A 22,620-nucleotide genomic window follows, 5' to 3' on the forward strand; every position below is an offset into this window, starting at 1 on the left:
TTTTCTTCTGCTGTTCAGGTGAGTTTGACTGCTTCTGCCCTTTCATTAGTGGATTATCTGATCTTCTGTTTTCTCATTTTAATTCACATGCAGCTGGATCCAGCTTACAAAGTAAGTCATTCAGTCTCATCTCACCGAGCGCTGTAAACTCATTAGTATTCCTCAAGGATACATTCACATAAATGCACACAAGGACACATGAAACAAACACGTATTTTCATGTCGCATGGTGCAGATAGTTGGATCTGTTTGAGCTGAGGTTTACTCTGTTTTCCATATGTGTTATGTGTTTGAGTCGATGTCTGAGGGTCCAACCTGACAAACCACTAATATTTGACATTAGACACAACCCCCTGCTTCACTTTCCATACATTAGTCCAATTAAAGCAGTCTTGCAGAGCTCCCATTTGAACATGATGATGACGATGTGATGCCGAGATCGATAAGTCGCTCAGCTTCTCTTTTGTCTTCATTTTCTTCTTCTTGAGTAGAATTGAGAGGTGTTTCTGCTCAACGCACACCGCCAGCAATGAATCCTGACCAAACTAATGTCCGTTAATGAACTGAGCGTGTTGATTTAATTGATTTTCATCTGACAAAGAGACGGTCGCTTTATTTGCTCTTCAAATAGAGTCATCATCATCATCAGATGTCCTCAAATGATCACATACACATAAAGTAACCCAGCTTTTATTTCCAGCAGGTGAGATTATCTTATCTGGGTAATGTCGAGGGATTGTTTCCTTAGGCGCGCTGCCGTTTGTGGAACAGAAAAAGCACCATTAGCTGCTGTTTCCATCAGTGTATCTCAAATCAATTAACTGTAACACCTGGTGGTTTTAGCACTGGAAACAGCAGCAGGTAAAGGCGAAGACACACCAACCCGATTTTCAGCGGTCGGACGTCATTCTAAGAGCTGAACTGTAGCATTTCTACTGTGATAATAAGCAGCAAAGACGTGTTGTCTCCACAGAGCCAATCATAGATACTAGGCCTGTAACGGTACACTAAATTTTTGGTTCGGTACATTTTCAGTTTTGAAAGCCACGGTTTGTTTTTTTTTTTTTTTTTTTTTTTCGGTTCGGTACGGGAAGAAAGAAAACCCCTCAAAATGTCTTCAATGCATTTGTGACAACCACAAAATGATAGTACATTTGTGTTTTTGAAATGTTTGTGAATTATTGTCCTTTTTTTAAAATATACATTGAAATGTATTTTATTTTGGAGAAAAAGTTATCCCCTAGAGATCAAGATATATGTGTGTGTGTTTTAGTAAAATTGATCTCAATTACATGAGTGGACAATACTCGCTGGAACCAGCAGGGGGCGCGGCCGTGTAGTGAGTCTGTATCTGCGCTGTGGACTTTGTCAGAACTGCAGAGAACTCAGAGAAAACAACACGCTGTTGCCCTGCCTCATCTTTATTATCCTGTTTTTCAGGTTAGTAATGTGCATAATATCACAAAACCCGGATAAAAATCGCATGGAGACGTCAATTAACTATGCTGGCCAGATAGTTTGTTGAGCAAGATGTGTTTGTTTTGTCTTGGTATCGGTTTCACTGTTAACGTGATTAGCTATGTACGAAAGATGCTAGCTAACAATGATGCACGTATTTCCTTAAATTGACTGGAATTTTGGCTGTGAAATGATTCAGTCTATTTTCCATACATTTTGATATAATCTGACATTCTCCTAATAGAATTCGAGATTGTCCTGACAGAATTCTTATATTTTTTGCCGTATTTTTCCAATCTTCAGATCCCACTTCCAAATAGAATTACAATCTGTCCTAGTAGGATTGCAAATTCTCCTAGGACAGATTGGAATTCCAATCTTCAGATCCTAATGTCTTGTAGGATTTCAGTTTGTCCTAGGACAAACTAAAATTACTATCTGTCCTAGTAGGATTAGGAATCCTACTGGATTTCAATCTCTACTGTGACATGTTCCATCATGTTAGGTGAATGTACAGAGTTTTCTTTCGTTTTTTAATTTAAAGCTGAAATGGTGAATCTATTAGCCCGATATTTAAGTTACACGTGTGTTAAATTGAAAGTAAGCTTAGAGTACACTGTGCAGTCTATGTTTTTTTTTATTAACAGTGAATGAGCTTTGCTCATAGAAATTATATTCATGGTAATAAGTAAATGGTTGATTATGCCATGGTTTACGGATTTCATGTAGTATAATAGAGTAAAAATACAGTCAGAAAAGTATGGGAACATTTTATTTATTTTGTATAATGAGAATTATTTTGTCATGGCTTTTTTTAATTGAAATGCTAAACTGAAAAGAAATGTTAAAAGACATTGAAAACAAACTGTACATGAAACATAACATGATTGTGAAAGTAAACGCACCTGCTTTTCATGATTTTGATGATTAAAAGAACTGCAGAGAACTCAGAGAAAACGACACGCTGTTGCCCTGCCTCATCTTTATTATCCTGTTTTTCAGGAACATATCTGTTTACGTGGTATTGCCGCTGCGGTACCCGTAACACATTTATAATGAATTTTTGAATATTTTCCCCCCAATTTTTGGAGACAATAGAATACAGAAAAACAGGAGTAATACAATTCTGCTGCTATAAGTCAAATAGAAAATAAAATATTACTAAATGTATTTTAAACATTAGTATTGCACTTTTCCCTGAAAGGGAGTTTTGAACAAACAACAAAAATCTAATCACAGTTCTGTCAGTTCACATACTGCAGAAAAAGAATAACAAAAAAATTCCACATGAAGTGCAACATTAACAAGAGGGTAAACTGGTATTCTGTTGAAACAAACTGAAGAGAAACATTGACAACAAAATGAACCTAGTTATTTATTTTAGGACAGAACAAACTGTTTAGGACAGTGTGTGTATTTGTGTGTGTGTGTGTGTCTGTGTCTGTGTCTGTGTGTGTGCAGGGTGTGATTTGTCAAAAACACAGAGGGGGGGATGTTTTGTTTTGTTTCTTTCTTTTTGTCGGGGGGCAGTTATATACATGGGGGTGTGGTCCATAACTAATGTAACTAACGCTGGCATGAAATGAAAGTGAAACTTTATATAATTTAAACATCCAACTACCAGGTTCTATTCCTCTACTATACAGCGTGTGTGTGTGACAGACAGACAGACGGAGCAGGTGTAAGTGTATGACAACTACCGGACATAGGCAGCAAACAGCGTTCATCTTATTAACGTCTCTTTCCTCGTTGTCTTTCACCGGGACCTGAACTGATCCTAAACTGGACTGGACTGATGGTGGAGGGTCTTCAGTCTCTTCCTTCAAGGTTCACATCATATTTGTTGTTTTTTTTGTTTTTTTTTTATCTTATATCAGCTGCTATTTCGTATTTCGGGTCAATGTGCGCTCCTTCAATTTGTCCATGTGGAACGTGCGCAGATTTAAAGTTCCGCATCAATCAACGTCTTTCATTCCTTTTTTTTTCTCACCATACTGTGCCGTTTGGGTACAGCTGTGGACCGAACCGAACAGGTGCGTACTGAAACGGTTCGGTTCGGTACATGTATCTGTTACAGGCCTAATAGATACTGTTCCGTGAACTCATTGTCCTCTCGTTGCCACAGTACTGTGGCGATATATCCAGTACACACAACAACAAAATTATGTCAACCCTTCATTCATTCATTGATGATGAAATTCTTTATTCAGTCATTACGTAATACAACCAGTGTCAACAAACATTACCAGCAGGTTAGTGACTGAAAAGGCCCAGGCAGAAACATCATGCTGATATTAATGCCTGTCCTACAGAACAAATTAAGCTACCCAGTGTTAAATATAAGAAAAAGAAAAGAAAAAAATACAAACAAACAAACAAAAAACAGAATTCTTTCCATCAGTAAGACTTTGTACTCTTCCATTGAAATTGGCAGATGTTTTGCCACTCTTACACATTTCGTTTTTTTAATATGTGCTGGCTGTATTGATGAGCTCTGCAGTTGAACTGTGTGAACATGTTGTCACCTGTTATACATCCTTCTTCATGTTTCGTATCGCTGCTTTTTCCCCAACAGTTTGCGATAGAATTGCTGTAAAAGCATCATGCGGCGTGCCATATTGGATTGTCCTTTTCCCCAACAAGATGTCTAGCAGGCATCCCTCTGATATCGCAGCCGTCAGACGCTGTGTGTGTGCTTGTGTGTTTGCGTGTGCTCGTATCAGCGCTGCCTTCACTGACCCTAATTAGCATTGGAAGATCAAAGAGTGCTGTAGCTGTGAAATTCAAATGACTAGCAAACAGGTTGTCATGTTATCACCCCCGGTTTTGTCTGTCACTCAATCTGCCATAAATGTGCCTGTTGGACGAGTGCGCCTCTGTTGTGCTGTTAAAATATCTTGTTAAACTCATCCAGGCGTTGTGTGTGTGTGTGTGTGTGTGTGTGTGTGTAGGTGTGTGTATGTGTGTAGTGTGCGTACGTGCACTGCCTGGCCTCAATCTTTCTGATCATTTATACACCTGCAGCTTGTTACGTGAAGTGTGCAATTTGTTCCTGTGTGTGTTTAATTGATTCACTGACTCATTTGCTTATGAAAGAGGCCACAGGTCATGTGGTGAATATTAATATTTGTGTACACACATAAATGTATGTGCGTTAAATGGGAGTTTAATATGAGATGCAGTAGAAGAGACCTGCTTTTCCTATTAACTATAGTCCCCATGGAAACAAGGAGTTAAAGCACTTTATGCCTCACCCTGGGAAGAAATGTTCGTAACACACACACACACGCACACACACACATGGCTGGAGGCTGTCAATAAAATGGAGACACATACGTACTTCACACCCCGCTATCGCCGCCGTACCGATGTGGCAGACGGCTCTCGCCATTGAAACGAGAGATCAAACCTCACAGCAGGTAGTGCTCAAAAGACGCCGACCGGGCATCAAATGCAACACAATCCATCAAATGCTGTATGAGGATGATCAAAGTCCAGTCTTTCTGCGGCATTGTGTGACAGGTCTTTTAACTGGGATGCTGATTTAACTGCTGTACATGTTCACTTCAGCAGCTTTAACTCTACCCTCCTCTGTGGCCTCCACAAAAAAAAAAAAAAAGTCAGTTTTGTGGTTTAGTGCAGGTGACTACACTATCAATAATTTCTTGCCGACAAGGATCAATAAGAGTCTGTGCTTTGATTGCTTCCCACTTCAATTGTGCCCATGCAACTTTTTAAAGGTGCAGGAGACTTTCATGACCAGTTTTTCATCAGATCTGTCAAACCTCAGTCATATCCTCAGTTTCATGAATCTGTTCGTCTGTCTGTCATTACTCACCTGAATCTCTTGCATTACGCTGAACAGTTTCTTAGTTCCATCCACCAGAAACAAACCATGTGTTTACAAACAGAGCCGGGAGGGAACTCGGGCATCTGAGGAATTTTGTCGCAACGTGCATTGTGGGAAACGCCGGTTCGCGCGACTGTCTGGCAGCAGCAGCTGCTACAGACACGAAACGGAAACGGCAGGAGCTCCCTTCCCTCTGTGCATATTCCTTCAGCTGTTTCCGCGTTGTGTTTGTTTCATCCATATAATATCATATGGTTGCACTGCTGCTGTCAGGTGGCGGCGTGAGCCTTCGCTTCCCACAGTGCGCGTCACGATAAAATTCCGAAGATGCCCGAGTGACCTACAGGCTCTGTTTGTAAACACATGGTGTGTTTATGGTGGATGGAACAAAGAAACTGTTTTACTGTAATGCAAGAGATTCAGGTGAGTAATGACAGACAGACGAACAGATTCATGATACTGAGGATATGACTGAGGTTTGACAGATCTGAGGAAAAACTGGTCATGAAAGTCTCCAGCACCTTTAACCCTGTAAAGCCTGAACCATTAAATCATTGACAGAAAATTCCAATTCTTTGAAACTGGAGCCTTTATTGGTCCTTCTGAAGAACCAATATTTTTTTTTATTTTATTTTAGTTTTTCTTTTTTTTCAAAAATCAATTTCCATGTATGAGTTATAATTTTGTATCATATTTAATACATCAGGTCTCAGTGCTCAAATATTATTATTTTTGAACAAAAAAAACAAAAACATAATATAACACAAACATGTCTGACAAATTGGTAATTCTTTTTCAAAACTGGCAAAGTTCTGCCTCCTTCCTCATTTTTTTTAACCCACCACCACCACCCCTTTTCAGAGGACAACTTTATGTTTAATTACAGCTTGTGTTTAAGTAACAATCTCAAACTTTATATTCACATGTTCCTCTCCTTCCTCATTAATGTCAGTCTTGTAGTGTCACTGGAAAGGCCTCTGGTGAATAAACTCCTCCCCCTGGTGGATTATCTGTGTTACATGTATCTAATTGTATACATCAGGTTTTTCAAGAAAAAGAAATCACACTGATCATGTGGAGAGCTTCAAAACTCATGTATCAAATATGATACATTTGGCGTTATTGAGTTGTTTATTTTGTGACACAATGATTATTAGTGGATGTTTACATTCTGTCTCTGTATTCATTTCCTGACTGCAATAGTTGCAGAACGACGTGGAGAGGTCTATTTTAAGATTTTTTCGCACTTGAGAGTCTCCAAGGTTTCGCCCAAGGTCAGATTTAAAGCACAAAATACCTACAAGCAGGGTGCGATTTGTCCAAAAAAAAAAAAAAAAAAAAAGACAGCGGGGGTGGGGGGGGGGGTTTAAATCACAAAAAAACAAGCAATCAACAGGCCTACAGTCGCAGAAAAAAAATTATTACACCATCAAAAGTCATCAAAAACAATGGTTATGCTATCCAGTCCTAACTCCTGTGTGTGTCAGGTGACTAAAACAAACAGAAAAGAAAACATGGAATGAATAAAAGCACTGTTTTTGTCAGTACAGTGACATAGATATTAATGCAAGTACTGAAGTGATTTTGGTTTTTATCAAGAAAACATGTTAAATGGATAGATATCAGCTCTGAAATTAAACTACTGTGAGCTGTTTTTGTTGTTATCATTACATTTGTCCAAACAGATGGACCTTTAGTTGGACCAGGCATTAAAATAAACAAGAAGCTGAAGAAAACAAGGGGTGGTCTAATAATTTTTTCTACAACTGTAATTCTTTTTTAAGCTAACAGTAGACCCTATTTCATGTTGAACAGTTGGACATTCATCTTTAATACAACCTAAAAAATACATGAAACATTTAATTTTCTGCGACGGCCACACCTGCCATGTGGGAGAAGGTCTGATTTAGTTTCAGGACTGTGGATGAGGAGTTATGGTCAACAGGCGACTCAATCAGACTGTAAAACGGAACATAAAACCTAACAGTGCAGCTGAACATGTCCATTGGCGCCTGTAGATGTACGTCCATATTAGTGATGTGTGGATCAGCAGGTTGCCAGTGGTTTTATTTGGGGCCGGTCAAAAAAATGTCGCTTTCAGACACAGAGAGAGACACTGAAAAATACAGAGACATAGGAAAGGTATACAATATATTTATAATGCATGTGTTTATATTTATATGGACTTTTTCAGTTGTTTCTGATAAGAAATACACTAAAAACTTCAAGTCCATTTCTTCTTTTTTACTAAAACACACTGTTTTAAGCATTTATTATGTATAATAATGATAACACTGGTCAACAACAAATTTATTGTTTCAGTTTTTTGAGCTGATTTAGGATCATTTTGGTGCTGAATCCAAAAATCACATTCATTTTGCTCAATCAGGTCAACTTTCTGAACTATGCTACATATTGGCTTTTGAACATTTTTGCTTACATTTATGGGCATTTTCACATCATATGATACAAAATTCTTTCATATTTCTTGCAATAAACGAGTTCTGAAGATTTGACTTTTGCCAATTTATGATTAGTGGTTTTTTTAATATTACAGGTGAATGAAATGGCTTCGACTAGAAGATCTTGCAAAAATAAGCCTGACGTATTCTGCTACATCTGCGGTGAATACATAATAAATAATAAATACATCCTGTTAGAAAATTATTTTTTTTCTCTTAAAACCTATTTCGGGTGAGAACTATATAAAAAATCAACTGATAAAGTCACAAAAATGTAATCAGTTTTGTGAGAAGATCAAATTTTTCAAAATCAAATTAGCAAAAAAAACCTGACCTGATTGAACAAAACAGATGTCATTTTTGGATTTAGCGGTGCAAAATGGTCCGAATTCAGTTGAAAAAACCTAGACAACTTGCAAAAAACATTTTTTTGTAACCCAGTGTAATAATTGAAAGTTAAGTTCTTCCTGAAAATAAAAGTTCAAAAGAATTGGCAAAAAAGTATATTCTGTTCATGCTTTCTTTTCTCATATTCATCATTTAATAGGTCTTATGTATTCTGTTTTATTGTAGTTTTGTTTGTTTGTTTGTTTGTTTTGTGCTTTTTTCCTCTCTCTTCTGCCCAGTTTACTCACTTCTGGTTGTAGTTATTCTTTCCATTATAATTATCACCATGGTTGTTACTGTTTGTATTGTTAATACTTTCTTGTGAGGGTCTTCGTCACCTTCTTTCTTGTTCTCCTCCCCATGTCAGGTCCGGCATCCAAATGTGATTCAACAAAACTCATAATAAACACAGTAGAGTATCAAGGGGAGCTTCATATACTTTATGAAGTTTCCTTTGGCAAAGCAATTTTGTTCAGCAGCAAAAGGAGTCAGACTACCATTCTACTGTTATGATGATGGACAAGACAAGAAAAAAAAAAAAAAGAAAATTGGCAAAAAAGACATTTTCTGACACTTTTATTGAAAAGAAAACATGCAGACACCTCGGTGGCCTGTTATAATGACACTCTTCAAAGAGTTAATGACTGCACTAAGACACTTGTACAGTTTTTAAACCTGAGTTTTGCATCAGCTCCCAGTGTTTCTGTACAATTTCTCCGCAAAACAGATCATATAACAAATTAAGACGACTAGTCAGGGGGAAACTATTCTAATTGTGTTGCCCCATGAAAACTGTGGTTGAAGCAGGTTTAAAGGCTTAAATATTTTACTTCAAAACAATCTAAGCGTTGCAGGAGGAGTCACTGTAAGACAAAACAACAGCAGAAAGCCGAGCCGTCTGTCAGCGTGAGATGTTGAAAAATTAAAGACCACCACGGATGTGTTTGTCTTTGTTTACCTCTGAGTTGCTTCAGAGCTGATGTCTAATGGTCCATAACGCACAGTGAATGTCACTCCTGTGTGCTCCCTTCATCCGTCATAGCTTTTTGCTTTCAGTTATTTTACATGGGACTGGTTAAACATCTGGGCAAAGTCAAGGGAAGGTTAACATCTGGTCAAAAAAATTCATTTACAATAATCTACACCAAACTGACATTTTTGGGTCAGTAATTACTTAGATTTTCAGGAAAATGTATTTTTAAATGAGAAAAATTTTGTGAAAAAAACAAAAAAAATTTGAGGAGTTTTATGAATGTGAATATTTGGAAAGTGACAGTTTTGTGGCATCATTCTGGGTTCATTTTATAAACTCTCATAAATAAAATAAATTTATTCCAAATACATTGATTTTTGACCATTATATTATTTATGTCATATTCTAAACACACAGTATTTAAAATCAATAAATGCATATATCTATGCAAAGTGTATTTGAATATAATGTTGATATTATTTGTATGTTATAAATATTGTAAAAAAAAAAGTATATGATGATGATTGAAATAAAAAATGTTTATTTTGACATTTACTTTTCTGGTCCATCTGTGACGCTGCCATTTGTCCAAACTCTTGCTGTTTAGGTCTGATCCAATATTTTTTTCCTCTATAACCAATTACTGAGTTGTAAAATAGAGGGTTTAAGGTATACACTGAATGCATTTAAAGATGAAAATGTCAGAAGAACTGCACTTTGGAGAACTTTATAATTCTTATAAAAAATAGATGTTAATTTTTTGTCCATCCGTGATGCAGTCGTTTTTGATATTTTTCATTTAAAAAATATTTGACACTAAATTTTGCCCTTGGAGTCTGTTTAAGATGGCATTTAGACCTTTACAATTGTGTGGAATATTTGTCTGAAACTTGTGTGGTTCAAAAGTTATGAATCAAAAAGTAGTGGACTGTCCATCTGTAACGCCCCTGACCTCGCCCATCTGTAGCTGCAACTCTTATTAAAATAAAATGACTGAACAGTTTCTACTTTTGAAGCTATCAGAAGCCATTTGTTAGTGTTAATTGACATGATTTTTGAGCTAGCTGCTAACTCAGTGGAACATAATAATGGCCTGTACATTGATTTAATTGTGTAGCACTGGGGTTGTTTCTTTTTCTATGTTATGCAATGTTTCAACTTTTTTTTTTTTTTTTTTTTTTTTAATATTCTGTTTGGTCCTCGATGCCTCTTTGTTAGCAGTTAGCTTAAAATTAGCTATTGAACCTTTAAATCAGCACCATTTATCTCACTAAAGAAAAAGTTAGAAATAACTAAATGGATGAACATAACAGCTACAAATTGGATAAAAATGAAAAGGTTGTTTTTAAATGAAGGTTTATGGCTTTTTTGATTTTAACAGTCTACATGTATCTAAATTGGATGATAGCAATATTGAGAGAGTGATATAAAAATGTCATTGTATCTGGCTTGATTAATCAATTACACTTTAACATTCAAAAAGACAAAAAAATAACAATTTCACAGGGAGCCACTGATATTAGACGGACCAGAGGTGCTCATGGAGAGGGCATGAACAATAGAAAAAAGATAAAAATCCAGGCACGTAGTTGGATGGAAAAATCAGAAATTGTATAAAGCCTTTATTTCATGAGGACCTGTGTGTTCATTGGGGCTGGAGTTTAAAACACACCAACGTGCATGTGCCTCCTTCAGGGTGTTGGGTGAATTAATCTACAGGCCCTCATGAAATAAATGCTTTTTACAATTTCTAATGTTTCCAACCGAGTTTCTGGATTTTTTGTTTTTTAACTACATTTAAACATTATTGAAAATCTCATTCAGATTCAGTTTATTGTCGTTACACATGTACAAGTACATGACAACAAACTGCATTAGGATCTAGCCAGAAGTGCAACAGCAGCAAATGTAGAAAGTACAGAAACTGTTTTCATATTGTATTTATTGTCTTTTATCCTACGCTGTACAGTTTTCTTGGGCTCCATGAAAGGTGCTTTCAAATGATATGTATTATTGTTATTATTATTATTATTATTATTATTATTAGTAGTAGTAGTAGTAGTAGTAGTATATTAGAATATGCACAATGGTATAATTGATGCAGATGTGAGTACTATGGACATAAAGCACATAGGTGTAAGATGACAGTTCAGTGTGAGTTATTACAAAATATTCAGTGTTCAATCATACATATTCAATATTTTTGAATAAAAAGCTCCAATCCAACTTAACTCTGAATCATAGGTGAGGTTATTCTTGTATTTCACTCTTTTATTTAGGTTTTATTTATTCTTCTGTACAGCACTTTGGTCCACTGTGGTTGTTTTAAAGGGCTTTACAAATAAAGATGGGTTGGACTGGATTGGATTGGATTGGACTGGGTTGGGTTGGATTGGATTGGATTGGATTGGATTGGATTGGATTGGACTGGGTTGGATTGGAGTGGATTGGACTGGGTTGGGTTGGATTGGATTGGATTGGACTGGGTTGGATTGGATTGGAGTGGATTGGACTGGGTTGGATTGGATTGGATTGGATTGGATTGGACTGGGTTGGATTGGATTGGAGTGGATTGGACTGGGTTGGGTTGGATTGGATTGGATTGGATTGGACTGGGTTGGATTGGATTGGATTGGAGTGGATTGGACTGGATTGGGTTGGATAGGATTGGATTGGACTGGGTTGGATTGGATTGGAGTGGATTGGACTGGGTTGGGTTGGATTGGATTGGATTGGACTGGATTGGGTTGGGTTGGATTGGATTGGATTGGACTGGATTGGGATGGGTTGGGTTGGATTGGATCGGATTGGTAACATAGAGCAGATCCTGTCGTTCTATCCGTCTTTGAATATGGACACAGAATGTACAGATCTGCTGCTGTGTCAAACAAAGTCTGTTTGTTCTCTCCGGTACCAAAGCATGATCAACATCTGTATCTTTTCATCTATAAATCCCTTTTTGAGACTTGTCTCCTTATGTAATCTCTCTGTCTTTAACGGTCTGTGGTTCCAGTCCCGTAGGTATATTCTGAATAGTTGAGTCAGTTCATTATTGACTGTTGTTGTGGTCGGTGACATCGTAGGTTATCAAACTAAAAACAGTGCGAATCACAGCAGAGGTGACGATTTCAACAATAAATGATGACACTCCCATGTTCAACTAAGCTGTGGATGTTAACGGGACTGTTTTTTCTGATCCATTAGGCCTGACCCCGGACAGACTGGGCCCTCCATCTCATGACACCAGTCCGGTGAGTCCTGAGCCCACCACCCCTGGAGCTCAGTCCCCATCCCACCTCCACTACCACAGCAAGGCCCAGCACAGACGCTTCTCCATGGAGGTAAGCAACCACAAGGGCTTCATCCTCTGTTTTATGTGTTTTTTCAGTGAAAATCAGGTATTTTTCTATGTTTAATTCACTGATCATGTAGATGTTCATTAAAGCTCAGATTAAAGCTAAAGGTTATGATATCCAGGGTGCTTGCTCAGGTCTTGAAAGTCTTGAAAGGTCTGGAATTTTGTGTGAAAATCTTAATAAAGTTTGGAAAAGAGTTTCTCTCATGGTAGAATTTTAGAGTTTGCTCAAAGGCACATCATCTTTTATGATAAGAAGTAGACAAGGAAAACATATTAAACAAAACTATAAAATTTCACTAACTGGTCGATACTGGAATGATTCTAGTAAAACTTGTTTGTGTGATACTCATGCACTTTTGTGATTACTTCCGCCAGGAGGTATTGTGATCACTGCTTTGTGTGTTTGCATGCGTGTTTGTTTGTCTGTTAGCAAGATAACTCAAAAAGTTATGGACAGTGTAGCGTGGCTCAACTTTGTAAAGTTAATAATATGGCTAGTCGGAGAAAAACAAAAAAATGAAGGTCTTCCTTTTAAGGTTTTTTTATTCTAGTCTTCCCAAACCCAGTGAAAGCTATTTACAGAATATTAACAGGCAAAGGGAAAAGAAATAACTAAAAAAAAAACAAAACCTCTTTGCAGACTGACAAAACACCCACAATGTGTCGTCAGCTTTATCAGACTCTCCCAACAAAGCCAAAATGGCCAACATATATGGGGAAAAGCCCCTCCCACTGGGCATGACCCACAGCAATCAATTATACAAACATAATTTCTCCTCAGAAAATCACAAGAAGAAGAAACCTCAAAACACAAGGGAAATAAAGAAAAATACCCTCTTTAACCTTTCCACTATATTTTTTATCATAAACAATTCTCTACCAGAGAGAAATAACCTTAATGAGTGGAAATCACCAATTAAATGGTCAGGTGACCATTTTCCCGCCCGACGCCCCCTTTATTAAACGGTGGCACTAGCTCCGCCCCTGTTTGGCCAGCTCGGGGTCAGTCTGCAGGAAGCAGAGCGTGTGGTGAGTATACAGCATGAATGTCAAATGTGTGCGTATGTTGGTGTGTAGAACGGACAAGTGTGCACCCTCGTACGAACTACTGTATGTGTGTGTGTGTGTGTACGAGACGTGTACTTGTGTGCATGTGTGTGGCGTGTACCTGTGCAACACGTATTGTGTGGCGTGTATTGTGTGTGTGTGAGTGCGCACTGTCCGCACTCAGTAAAGGGGATGCTTCGTTACAGACGGATTTTCATGAAATTTTCAGGAAATGTTGATACTGGCACAAGGAAGAAATGATTCAGTTCTGGTGGTGATCGGGGGGGAGTAGATCTATCTTGGCGCAGGTCTGCTTTTTTTATTTTCATATGTTTTGAAAATGTTTCTGTTAGTAAAACATAAATTATTGTGAATTATACATACATTCATTCATTCACTCATTCAAACATTTATTAAAATTAACTTTTTTGCTACACACAACAGGTACGGTCTCAACCAAAAAAGCAGGAACACAAGAATAAAAGAACATAAAGTCAAGGTCTGGGGAAAAAAACAGGAGTTTGGAAAAAGTCTGGGATTTTTATTTGGATAAAGAGCAAAAACCCTGTACATCAGATACAGAGAAAACTAAAGAAAAATGTACTTTTTCAGCAAAGATATCAATAACTGGAAGTAATGGCAGAGTGGGTAATTGGGAGATTCAGGAGGATTCCCGATGGGCCGGCTCATGTCAGTCTGGACTTTGGGCCGGTTGGATGGGAAAAATAATTCTGCCACTTATCTGTCACTTCTCTAATCTTCTTCTGGCATTCATTCTCCATTCGTCTGACAGCACAGCCCTTACATCACAGTAGATTTAATGGGTTCAACCATCTGTGGGAATTCTTCCCTTCCAAATGTTTGAGTTGGTTTGGCCCACGAGTCGTTTTTCCTGGAGCGGTAGTGCGGGTCAGTGGGTGGTGATGGAGGGCAGGAGGAGGCCAGGTGGAGCCGAAAAGGCCAGGTTAAAAAAAAAGAGGAGTTTAGTGTAAACCTGGTGGATTTACTAACTGGTGGTGTTTTCTGTTAACTTGCCAACATATATCTGAACTTATACCAGTAAAAAGGCATTGTAAGATTACATTACTTTTTCATTTATTCAGATTCCTCCTCCTGGAAAAAAGTGGGGCAGTTTGGGCGTGAAACTCCACCCCTGACTGAAAGGAAACACAAGCATCTCCATCCACTGTCATTGATCCAACTGCATGGGTTTTACTGGGGAATCAATGTTGGAGAACAGGACTGTCAAACTCATTTTAGTTCAGGAGCCACATCCAGCCTAATATGATCTAAAGTGGGCCAGACCAGTCAAATAATATAAATAATAGGATAAGAACTTTTGAGTGAAAAAAGTAAATTCCGTAATGACAATGTTTACATCTACGAACTGTACTTGAACATAACATGAACAAATATGAACAACCTGAAAATTCTTTAGTAAAATAAGTGCAATGTTAACAATATTACGCCTTAGTTTATCATTTATACATGTGAATCACAACTTAGAGATCACAGTGGATCTATAAATACATAAAACATTAAATAACAGGCAGAATATTATTAAAATTCCACATACTTCTCTTAAGACATTTCAGATATTCACATTTTTTGTTAAAGGCTAGTGTAAATGTAAACATTTTTGTGTAATTTTATTTTATTTTATTTTTTTACACTAAAAGAAAGAGACAAATTTACAGTTCTCATTATTTATAGGTTATTATGATACTGGTCTGATCCACTTTAGACTGAAATGATCTAAAATGATTTGAACATCCTTTATTGTTCTAAAGCCAGGACACATCAGTGTGAGTTGTACTCCAGAGTGGGTTGGCCTGCCCTGTCCAATAGGAGACTGGGACACTGGTACACTTTTATTTACAAGGCCATACTTGGGCTACTGCCTCCCTACATCTGCAGTTTAATAACAAGAAGAAATATTGAATCTTATTGTCTGAGATCAAACGAACATTTGCTCCTCTTTGTGCCATTCGCCCGTACAGAGCTGGGAAAACGGGCATTTGTGTACTCTGCTCCTTGCTCATGGAATGTGCTGCTAAGAGACTGGAAACTGACTGAACTGATCTCTCTGAATGCTTTTAAATCCAAACTCAGAGTGTTAGAGAATATCTCAATGACATGCATGTGTTTTACATAGGTTGGCTGGTCCGGTAAATTACTGTATGTTATCACTGTATAATGTTACTGTCTGTTGTAACTCTGTGTTGTGCTGCCTCTTGGCCAGGACTCCCTTGGAAAAGAGGTTCTTAATCTCAATGGGATTTTCTTCCTGGTTAAATAAAGGTTAAATAAATAAATAAAATAAAATAATTGTTAATATCTTCAGTGTAATTTTTGCATTTTACAAATTCATCCCAGGGGCTGGATTGAACCCTTTGGCGGGCTGAATTTGGCCCCCGGGCCGCATGTTTGATACCTGTACTGTAGAAGATGACTTTGTTTCCACGGTAACTACTGTTAATGTGTTCTTATGTTGGAAGCTCCAAGAATAAGTCCAGATTCTTTTAGGTCTCATTTTTATAAATTTAATTCGGCTTATCTGACCACAAGCAAAGGACAAAGTATGACTCAGTGCTGAGGATCCACACCAAGCAGGAAAAATGGATCCAGACATTCCAACGCACATCACTTTTATTATCCTTGTGAACTGATCTCCAAACTCTGGGCTGAACCCCTTGTGCTAGGTGGGCTGGGTCACAGAAATGATCTGGTGTTATCCGACTGTAAAGTCAAGCAGATGTTTAACCTGTTACGCCCCGGCCTAGGGGTTTACCAGGGCGAACATAAAATGTTCACTTTGTCCCCTCCCAGCTCCCAAACACACACATCAGTCACAAACTAAAATTCACAATATTTATTTTCAATATTTTGCTCAACAACTAAGGAAGGGTTAGAGGAGGGAGCGGCTAAAACAACAAACTAAATCTTCTGTAGAGTTTAACCTAAATTACCAACCCAAAATAAATGCAAGAAATAAAATACAACAAACTAACCTAAACTCCCTAACTCAAAACAGGAGAAAAGGTGAAAGAAAAAAGAGCCGACCTCCCCTACCAGAAAAAGGATCAATTTACAAAAACTATTTACAACTATAAACAATCGAATTTTGCAGGAGCACATGAAGACTGACGGTCACACACACGAACACAGGGTTGAGAGCTGGCAGGAAGCAAGAGAGAGCCGGGGACGGAAACTCCAGGGCCATTTTTAAAGGGGCCAGGCAATCACCCTCCACCAATCCAGTTCCTGCAACAAACAGACACAAAAGGGGCACAGCACACCTACAGGACGGGGGAGAACACACACACTAAACAGAAACATATATACATACACAGATAAATGGACAAATTATGACCCAGGGTCATAACAAACCCTATACTGACACTGTGTGTTTACATCTTATCTACTTTGATTTACAATCCTATGTGGGCATGTGTATTTAAAGTGTGCCCAAGGTAAAACCTAAGTCCTGTGACCATAAATCTGTCAGTTTAGTTTGTTGACCAAGATGTGACCCATACTATCCTAAGAACTGTACCAGTAACTAGTGAAACGAAGGAATCTAGTGAAACAAACTACTACTACTACTGACTAATATGTGATTAAACTTAAGGCTTTAACTATCTAAATTAAAATAATATTTTACTACAGAAACCTCTGATCGTCCAAATGGGTCATATCTGATGACCATGAAAAGATGACAAACTGTATTTTACACCAATTATTTACACTAGCAGCATTGTACCCAGGGTGCCATTGTACAATAGCGCCCTTGTGTGGTGCAACATCGGGACACGTGTCAGACAATGTTATGTACATTTATATAATAGTTTTATAAATCTTCCACTAAATAGAACCTGTAAAGTGAATGTATTCTAATGTGCAGACAGTGTTTTGAAGTAGATCTTGTAGCTCTGAGACAAATATTCCTTTTGAGTCAAACCCATTCTCTCCTTAATTCTTGAATTTCACATTTTGACCCAAGGCTGTATCTTGGAAAGTTCAGCCAACCAGCATTTTTGACTGGATTTTTCTTTATCAGTGACTCTCATGTGGTAAAATTTCATTACTTTTATTCTGGAAGCATTTTCCTTGTAGGCCAGTGTAGTCAGGTAATGTTTGTATTCATTTGGCAAGTTTGGTGGAGATCGGGCCTGTGAAGGCTGAGGAAAACCCATACAAACGCCCTCCCGCGCTGCAACATCAATCAGACACCGGACACCAGACGGACACAGAACGTGCATTATGTAGTAGGATTAGTGGATCAACAGGTGTTAAACATTTCAGATCAGTAGATAATTTTGGACAGTTGTGGATATTTGGGTCTTTATGGGTCTTTAGAGCAGCCGACGTGTTAATGTGACAGATGTAATATTAACACACAAAGCGTTCACATTGGTTTCAGGTCAAGCTTCAGTCTCACGGCAGTCAAACCTTTCATTCGTGGCAATTAACAGGTTTTCAAAGTTCTATTTCACGTCGTATGAATTCTAAGTCTGACATGTATCAACAGTTGCGGCAGTAGCTCGTTTGGTCTCCAGTTCAGATTCTTTCCCAGGAGTAATTTGATCCATTACCACCTCTGCCAAGCTCAATGAGATGACTCACCTCCGGAGCTTTTAACCCTCGCCACAGCACCAGACTGTTTTTATTGGAAATATGAGAGAGTTCACAGTTCCACCTTATCAAAAGAGGTCCCTGTGGAGTTAGTGCGATTCACTCTCAGACACCACGCAACTAATAACAGACAGTCAAGCGCATCTATGCCAGGAGGAAGTGAGCACTCAGGAACGAAAAAAAAAAAAAAGGCCCTCTGAGTAAAAAAATAATGACATGACAAAGTCTAGAACACTTATTCAACACTGTTTTGACCAGGGGTGTCAAACTCATTTTAGTTCAGTTCCATATTCAACCCAATTTGATCTGAAGTGAAATAATAACATAATAATTTATAAATAAGGTCAACTCCAAACTTGATTGATTGATTGATTGATTGATGTATTTATTTCGAACATGAATGTCAAACAGAAGAAAATAAATAAACAAAACACTTAAACATAAGACATATAATACATATTCGAAAAGGAGTGAGAAGAAGTACAACTTATAAACTCCACCCCTTCTCCTTATATAATTAATAACAATAATAACCTTCCTCGTCTAATCGTATTTATACACTATGCCATAATATGACTGATACTTACTAGTAAATAATTAGGTTTCTGGCTTCATATTATTATGAACAAATATAATATGATTTACATAAACACATAATACAATAACACATAAATGTAAATACATATTCATACTCAGATACACATATACACCTACATATATACACACACATACACACCTATACACACACTTACCACATACTTGTACATCTTTAGAACACCCAGTGATCCCCAAGCCCTCCCTCCTCCCTGTACCTCTGAAAAATTGTGTCTTTGTACCTCTTTTTAAATGCTTTCATGCTTGGACGTTGCTTTAACTCTATATTAAATCTGTTCCACAGTCTCACCCCGCTGACAGAAACACAAAAACCCTTCCTAGTCGTGCGTATTAAGGGAATTTTAAAGTTAATTTTCCCCCTTAAATCATAACCCCCCCTCATGAATAATGAATAATTTCTGTATATTTGTTGGTAAAAGATTATTTTTAGCTTTGTACATTATTTGAGCTGTTTGATAGTCCACAATGTCTGTGAACTTGAGTAATTTTGAGTAACTTTCTTCTATGTTTTAGAGTGGGAAAAAAAGTAAAATTATGGGATGAAAATGTTTACATCTACCAACTATCCTTTAAAACAATGTAAATAACATGAACAAACTGCAATTTCTTAAGAAAACTAAGTGCAATTTTAACAATATTACATCTCAGTTTGTCATTTACACATGTACATTGTAACTTACAGATCACAGTGGATCTACAAATACACTAAACATTTAATAACAGGCAGAATATTGGGAAACTTGCACTTCAGATGTTTCAAAATGTTCATATTTGTTCAGGTTATTCGCGTTTTTCATGAAATGATAGTTTGTTTTAGTGTAAATACAGTAAAATGACGTGAAAATGTTTATATTTACAAAGAGAAAAATTTGGAGTTGTGAGTATTTACAGGTTATTATGATAGTATTTGACTGATCTGACCTACTGGAGATAACCCATAAAGACCCAAACATCCACCAGCGACCAAAACCATCGACTGATCTAAACTGTTTAATACCTGTTGATCCATTAATCCTATCAATACATATAAATAATTGGTGTAAAATATTGTTTTTCATCTTTTCATGGTCATCAGATATGACCCATTTGGACTATCAGAGGCTCTGTAGTTACCGTGGAAATGCTGTCATCTTCTACAACATTGATTCACCTGTAAAACCCATGGAGTTGGATCAGTGACAGTGGATGGACACACTGGGTTTATGTTCAGTTAATGATAGATTTTGCTGAAAAAGTCATTTTTTATTCAATTTTCTCTGTTTTTTTTTCAATGACAGTGGATGGAGACACTTGTTTTTACCTTCAGTTAATAATGTCTTTGTTGAAAAAGTCCCTTTTTCTTCAGTTTTCTGTGTTTCTCATAGAATAACCCTCAACTTTAATCTGAGCTTTTATGAACATCGACATCATTAATGAATTAACCCTCCGGTATCCCGTCCACCAAGGCCCTTACTAAGCACCAAGTGTGCCTTTTTGGCACACTTGTGGAATAATGTAAAAAAAAAAAATTCACACAGTTTGTTTTTAATTCTTTTACACTTTTTTCTATTTCATCAACTTGAGCCGTAAATAAAAATACCAAATACTCAATAATTGTCACATTTTTTAACCCTTTAAATGCTGTGTTTGTAATGTAAACAAACCTTTTTTTTTTGGATGCAAAAACACAAAAAAAATTATTTTTTTTCAATATACTACATAAAAACTGGATCACATATTATTTGATTTTTTCATCCTGGCATATGTCAGTGATTAACTCCAACATTGGTTAATTTGCATTATTATTTTTGGCGTTAAATCAAATGTTCAAAAATACTAGCATCTGTCACAAAGTGTGTATAAAATGCACACCTATAAATCCAACTATTAAATATTATATATTGATTTATTTTTCTGCTCTAATTTGATTTTATTTTTGTAAATCAAGGTCAGTCCTAATCATACAGATCAAATGGAAGAAATAGTGCGTTTTATGCACACTTGGCAGACAGATGCTAGTCTTGTAATTTTCTTTTGTTTACAATGTGCACATTTTAGCTGGTGGCCAGAATTTAAAAAATCATGCAAAAATGACCAACTTTTGAATTCTAACCTTATTTAAATTGTGAAAAATAATATGAAGTTTTTTAACACGAAGTGCAAAGTGTGCCTAAAAGGCACACCCGGATACCGGAGGGTTAAATATAGGAAAATACACAATTTACTCTTTAAAAAATACAGAGGATAATAACCTGAAACATTGCGTTTTATAGGTTTTATTGGGTCATTTTTTAGGGTAATTTCATTCAGGTCTGTACTAGAAGCAGGAGAAGAAGCCGTTTCAGCAGAATTATAACATGTCGTAAATTGTAAATGTGTAGATTTCGAAAGATCTGGGGAAAAAAATGTGCTCTGAAAAAATGGGCAAATGGACTCAGTCACAGTATATTTTCTAACCATTTAGTTAATCAAAATTAAAAAAAAAAAAAAAAAAAAGTCCAGGCAGTGCATTTTAGGCTCAGGGTTTAAAGGGTTAATTTATTCATCAGACCAACCTTTGCAGAATGGTTCATCTACTTACCTGGCTGAAGAGAGCTGCAATGCATATGAGACCAAAAATCCATTTATTAAAAACTTATTAACATTTACAAGTCCGGACATGACCTTTTGTAGAGGAAAAGCCTCCTCCACTCAACAAGTGCTGTGGTGTTTGAGTTTCAATGTGCAGACAAGAGGAAACAGACGTTTAGGACAGGAGGACATATCAGTTGTACCTTTACAGATGTGCTGCTGTTTGCACCTGTGCAGATGCAGAAGGAAAGTGGAACTGTCCGACCCTAACGCTCACACTGATGATTACTTTTAAGGGATGTTTTTTCCATGCTGTTCTATCATAAGGAGGTGCGTCTTGTAAATAGTAAAGTCAACACATTTAAAAGTTCAATGTGGAAGATTTGGAGGGATTTAGGGGGATCCAGTTGTAGGAATGGAAGAAAATATTCAAGTGTTTCATCAACTGTCGTTTATAATACACCAATATATTCAACAGAAAGAGTTTTTTTTCTGTTTTATATCAGGTGGTATCCAGTCATATTCAGTTGCATCACCCACTATTCTTGAGTGTGGACCAGGCTTAATATGCTAATATGTATTATTATTTATTGTAGTGGTTTTTTAGATGATCCTTAAATACAATCCTTCATAGTTTTTTTGTGTGTTTGTTTGTTTTTTGCTGTATAGCACTTTAATTTCATTGTACTTGCTACGACGACAGTGGTTGGATTCTAAAATAATGTATTAAAACACCACAGTGACACAACACCAGCTGCAGAATTACTCTTTTTGTCGGGGAATTCTGTTTGGTTCAAGAGGCTTCAGGACTTTAATTCTCTGTGGAACAACACAGTATGATAAAATACGACAAAAGAAAGTGAATAAAATTAAATTAAATTAAATTAAATAGAATAGAGTACAATAAAATACAATACAATGCCCTTTATTGTCACTATACACTGTAAAAAAATAAAAATTAAAAAATTAAAAGACAGTAATATTCTGGCAGCTGGGGCGCCAAAATAATACTGTTGAATAACGGAAAATAACCATCTCATAAAAATATGGAAATTTTCCATAATTAAATTAATTTTTTTGCCCTAACTTTACATAAGATTTTGCTTTTTTTTTTTTTTCTTTTTAATGTTTAATAAAGAATATTTTCATGTATTAAAATGATCAAATTACCTATAAATATTTAAATAATTTTCAATCAGACTCAGTTATCCAATCCACTGATAAAAACTGTATTTGGACAGTTTATCAGTGCTTATACATGTTATACATTCACAAAAATACATTT

At 36.8% G+C, this 22,620-nt stretch overlaps 1 protein-coding gene across 3 annotated transcripts in view; it reads left to right on the forward strand.

Moving 5' to 3' along the window:
* cdk18 (cyclin dependent kinase 18) overlaps nucleotides 1-22,620 on the forward strand; it is a 154,853-nt gene that overhangs the window by 74,719 nt on the left and 57,514 nt on the right. The window contains exons 3-4 of one of the 3 annotated variants that reach the window (XM_030135219.1): nucleotides 91-111; nucleotides 12,335-12,471. In XM_030135219.1, coding sequence (XP_029991079.1) covers nucleotides 91-111; nucleotides 12,335-12,471 — 158 coding nt within the window. The remainder of the gene's footprint in view (nucleotides 1-90; nucleotides 112-12,334; nucleotides 12,472-22,620) is intronic. The other 2 variants (XM_030135220.1, XM_030135221.1) reach the window with 2 other exon arrangements.

Source organism: Sphaeramia orbicularis, chromosome 5 (assembly GCF_902148855.1).
Source record: "Sphaeramia orbicularis chromosome 5, fSphaOr1.1, whole genome shotgun sequence".
In the NCBI taxonomy this organism is placed as follows: Eukaryota; Metazoa; Chordata; class Actinopteri; order Kurtiformes; family Apogonidae; genus Sphaeramia; species Sphaeramia orbicularis.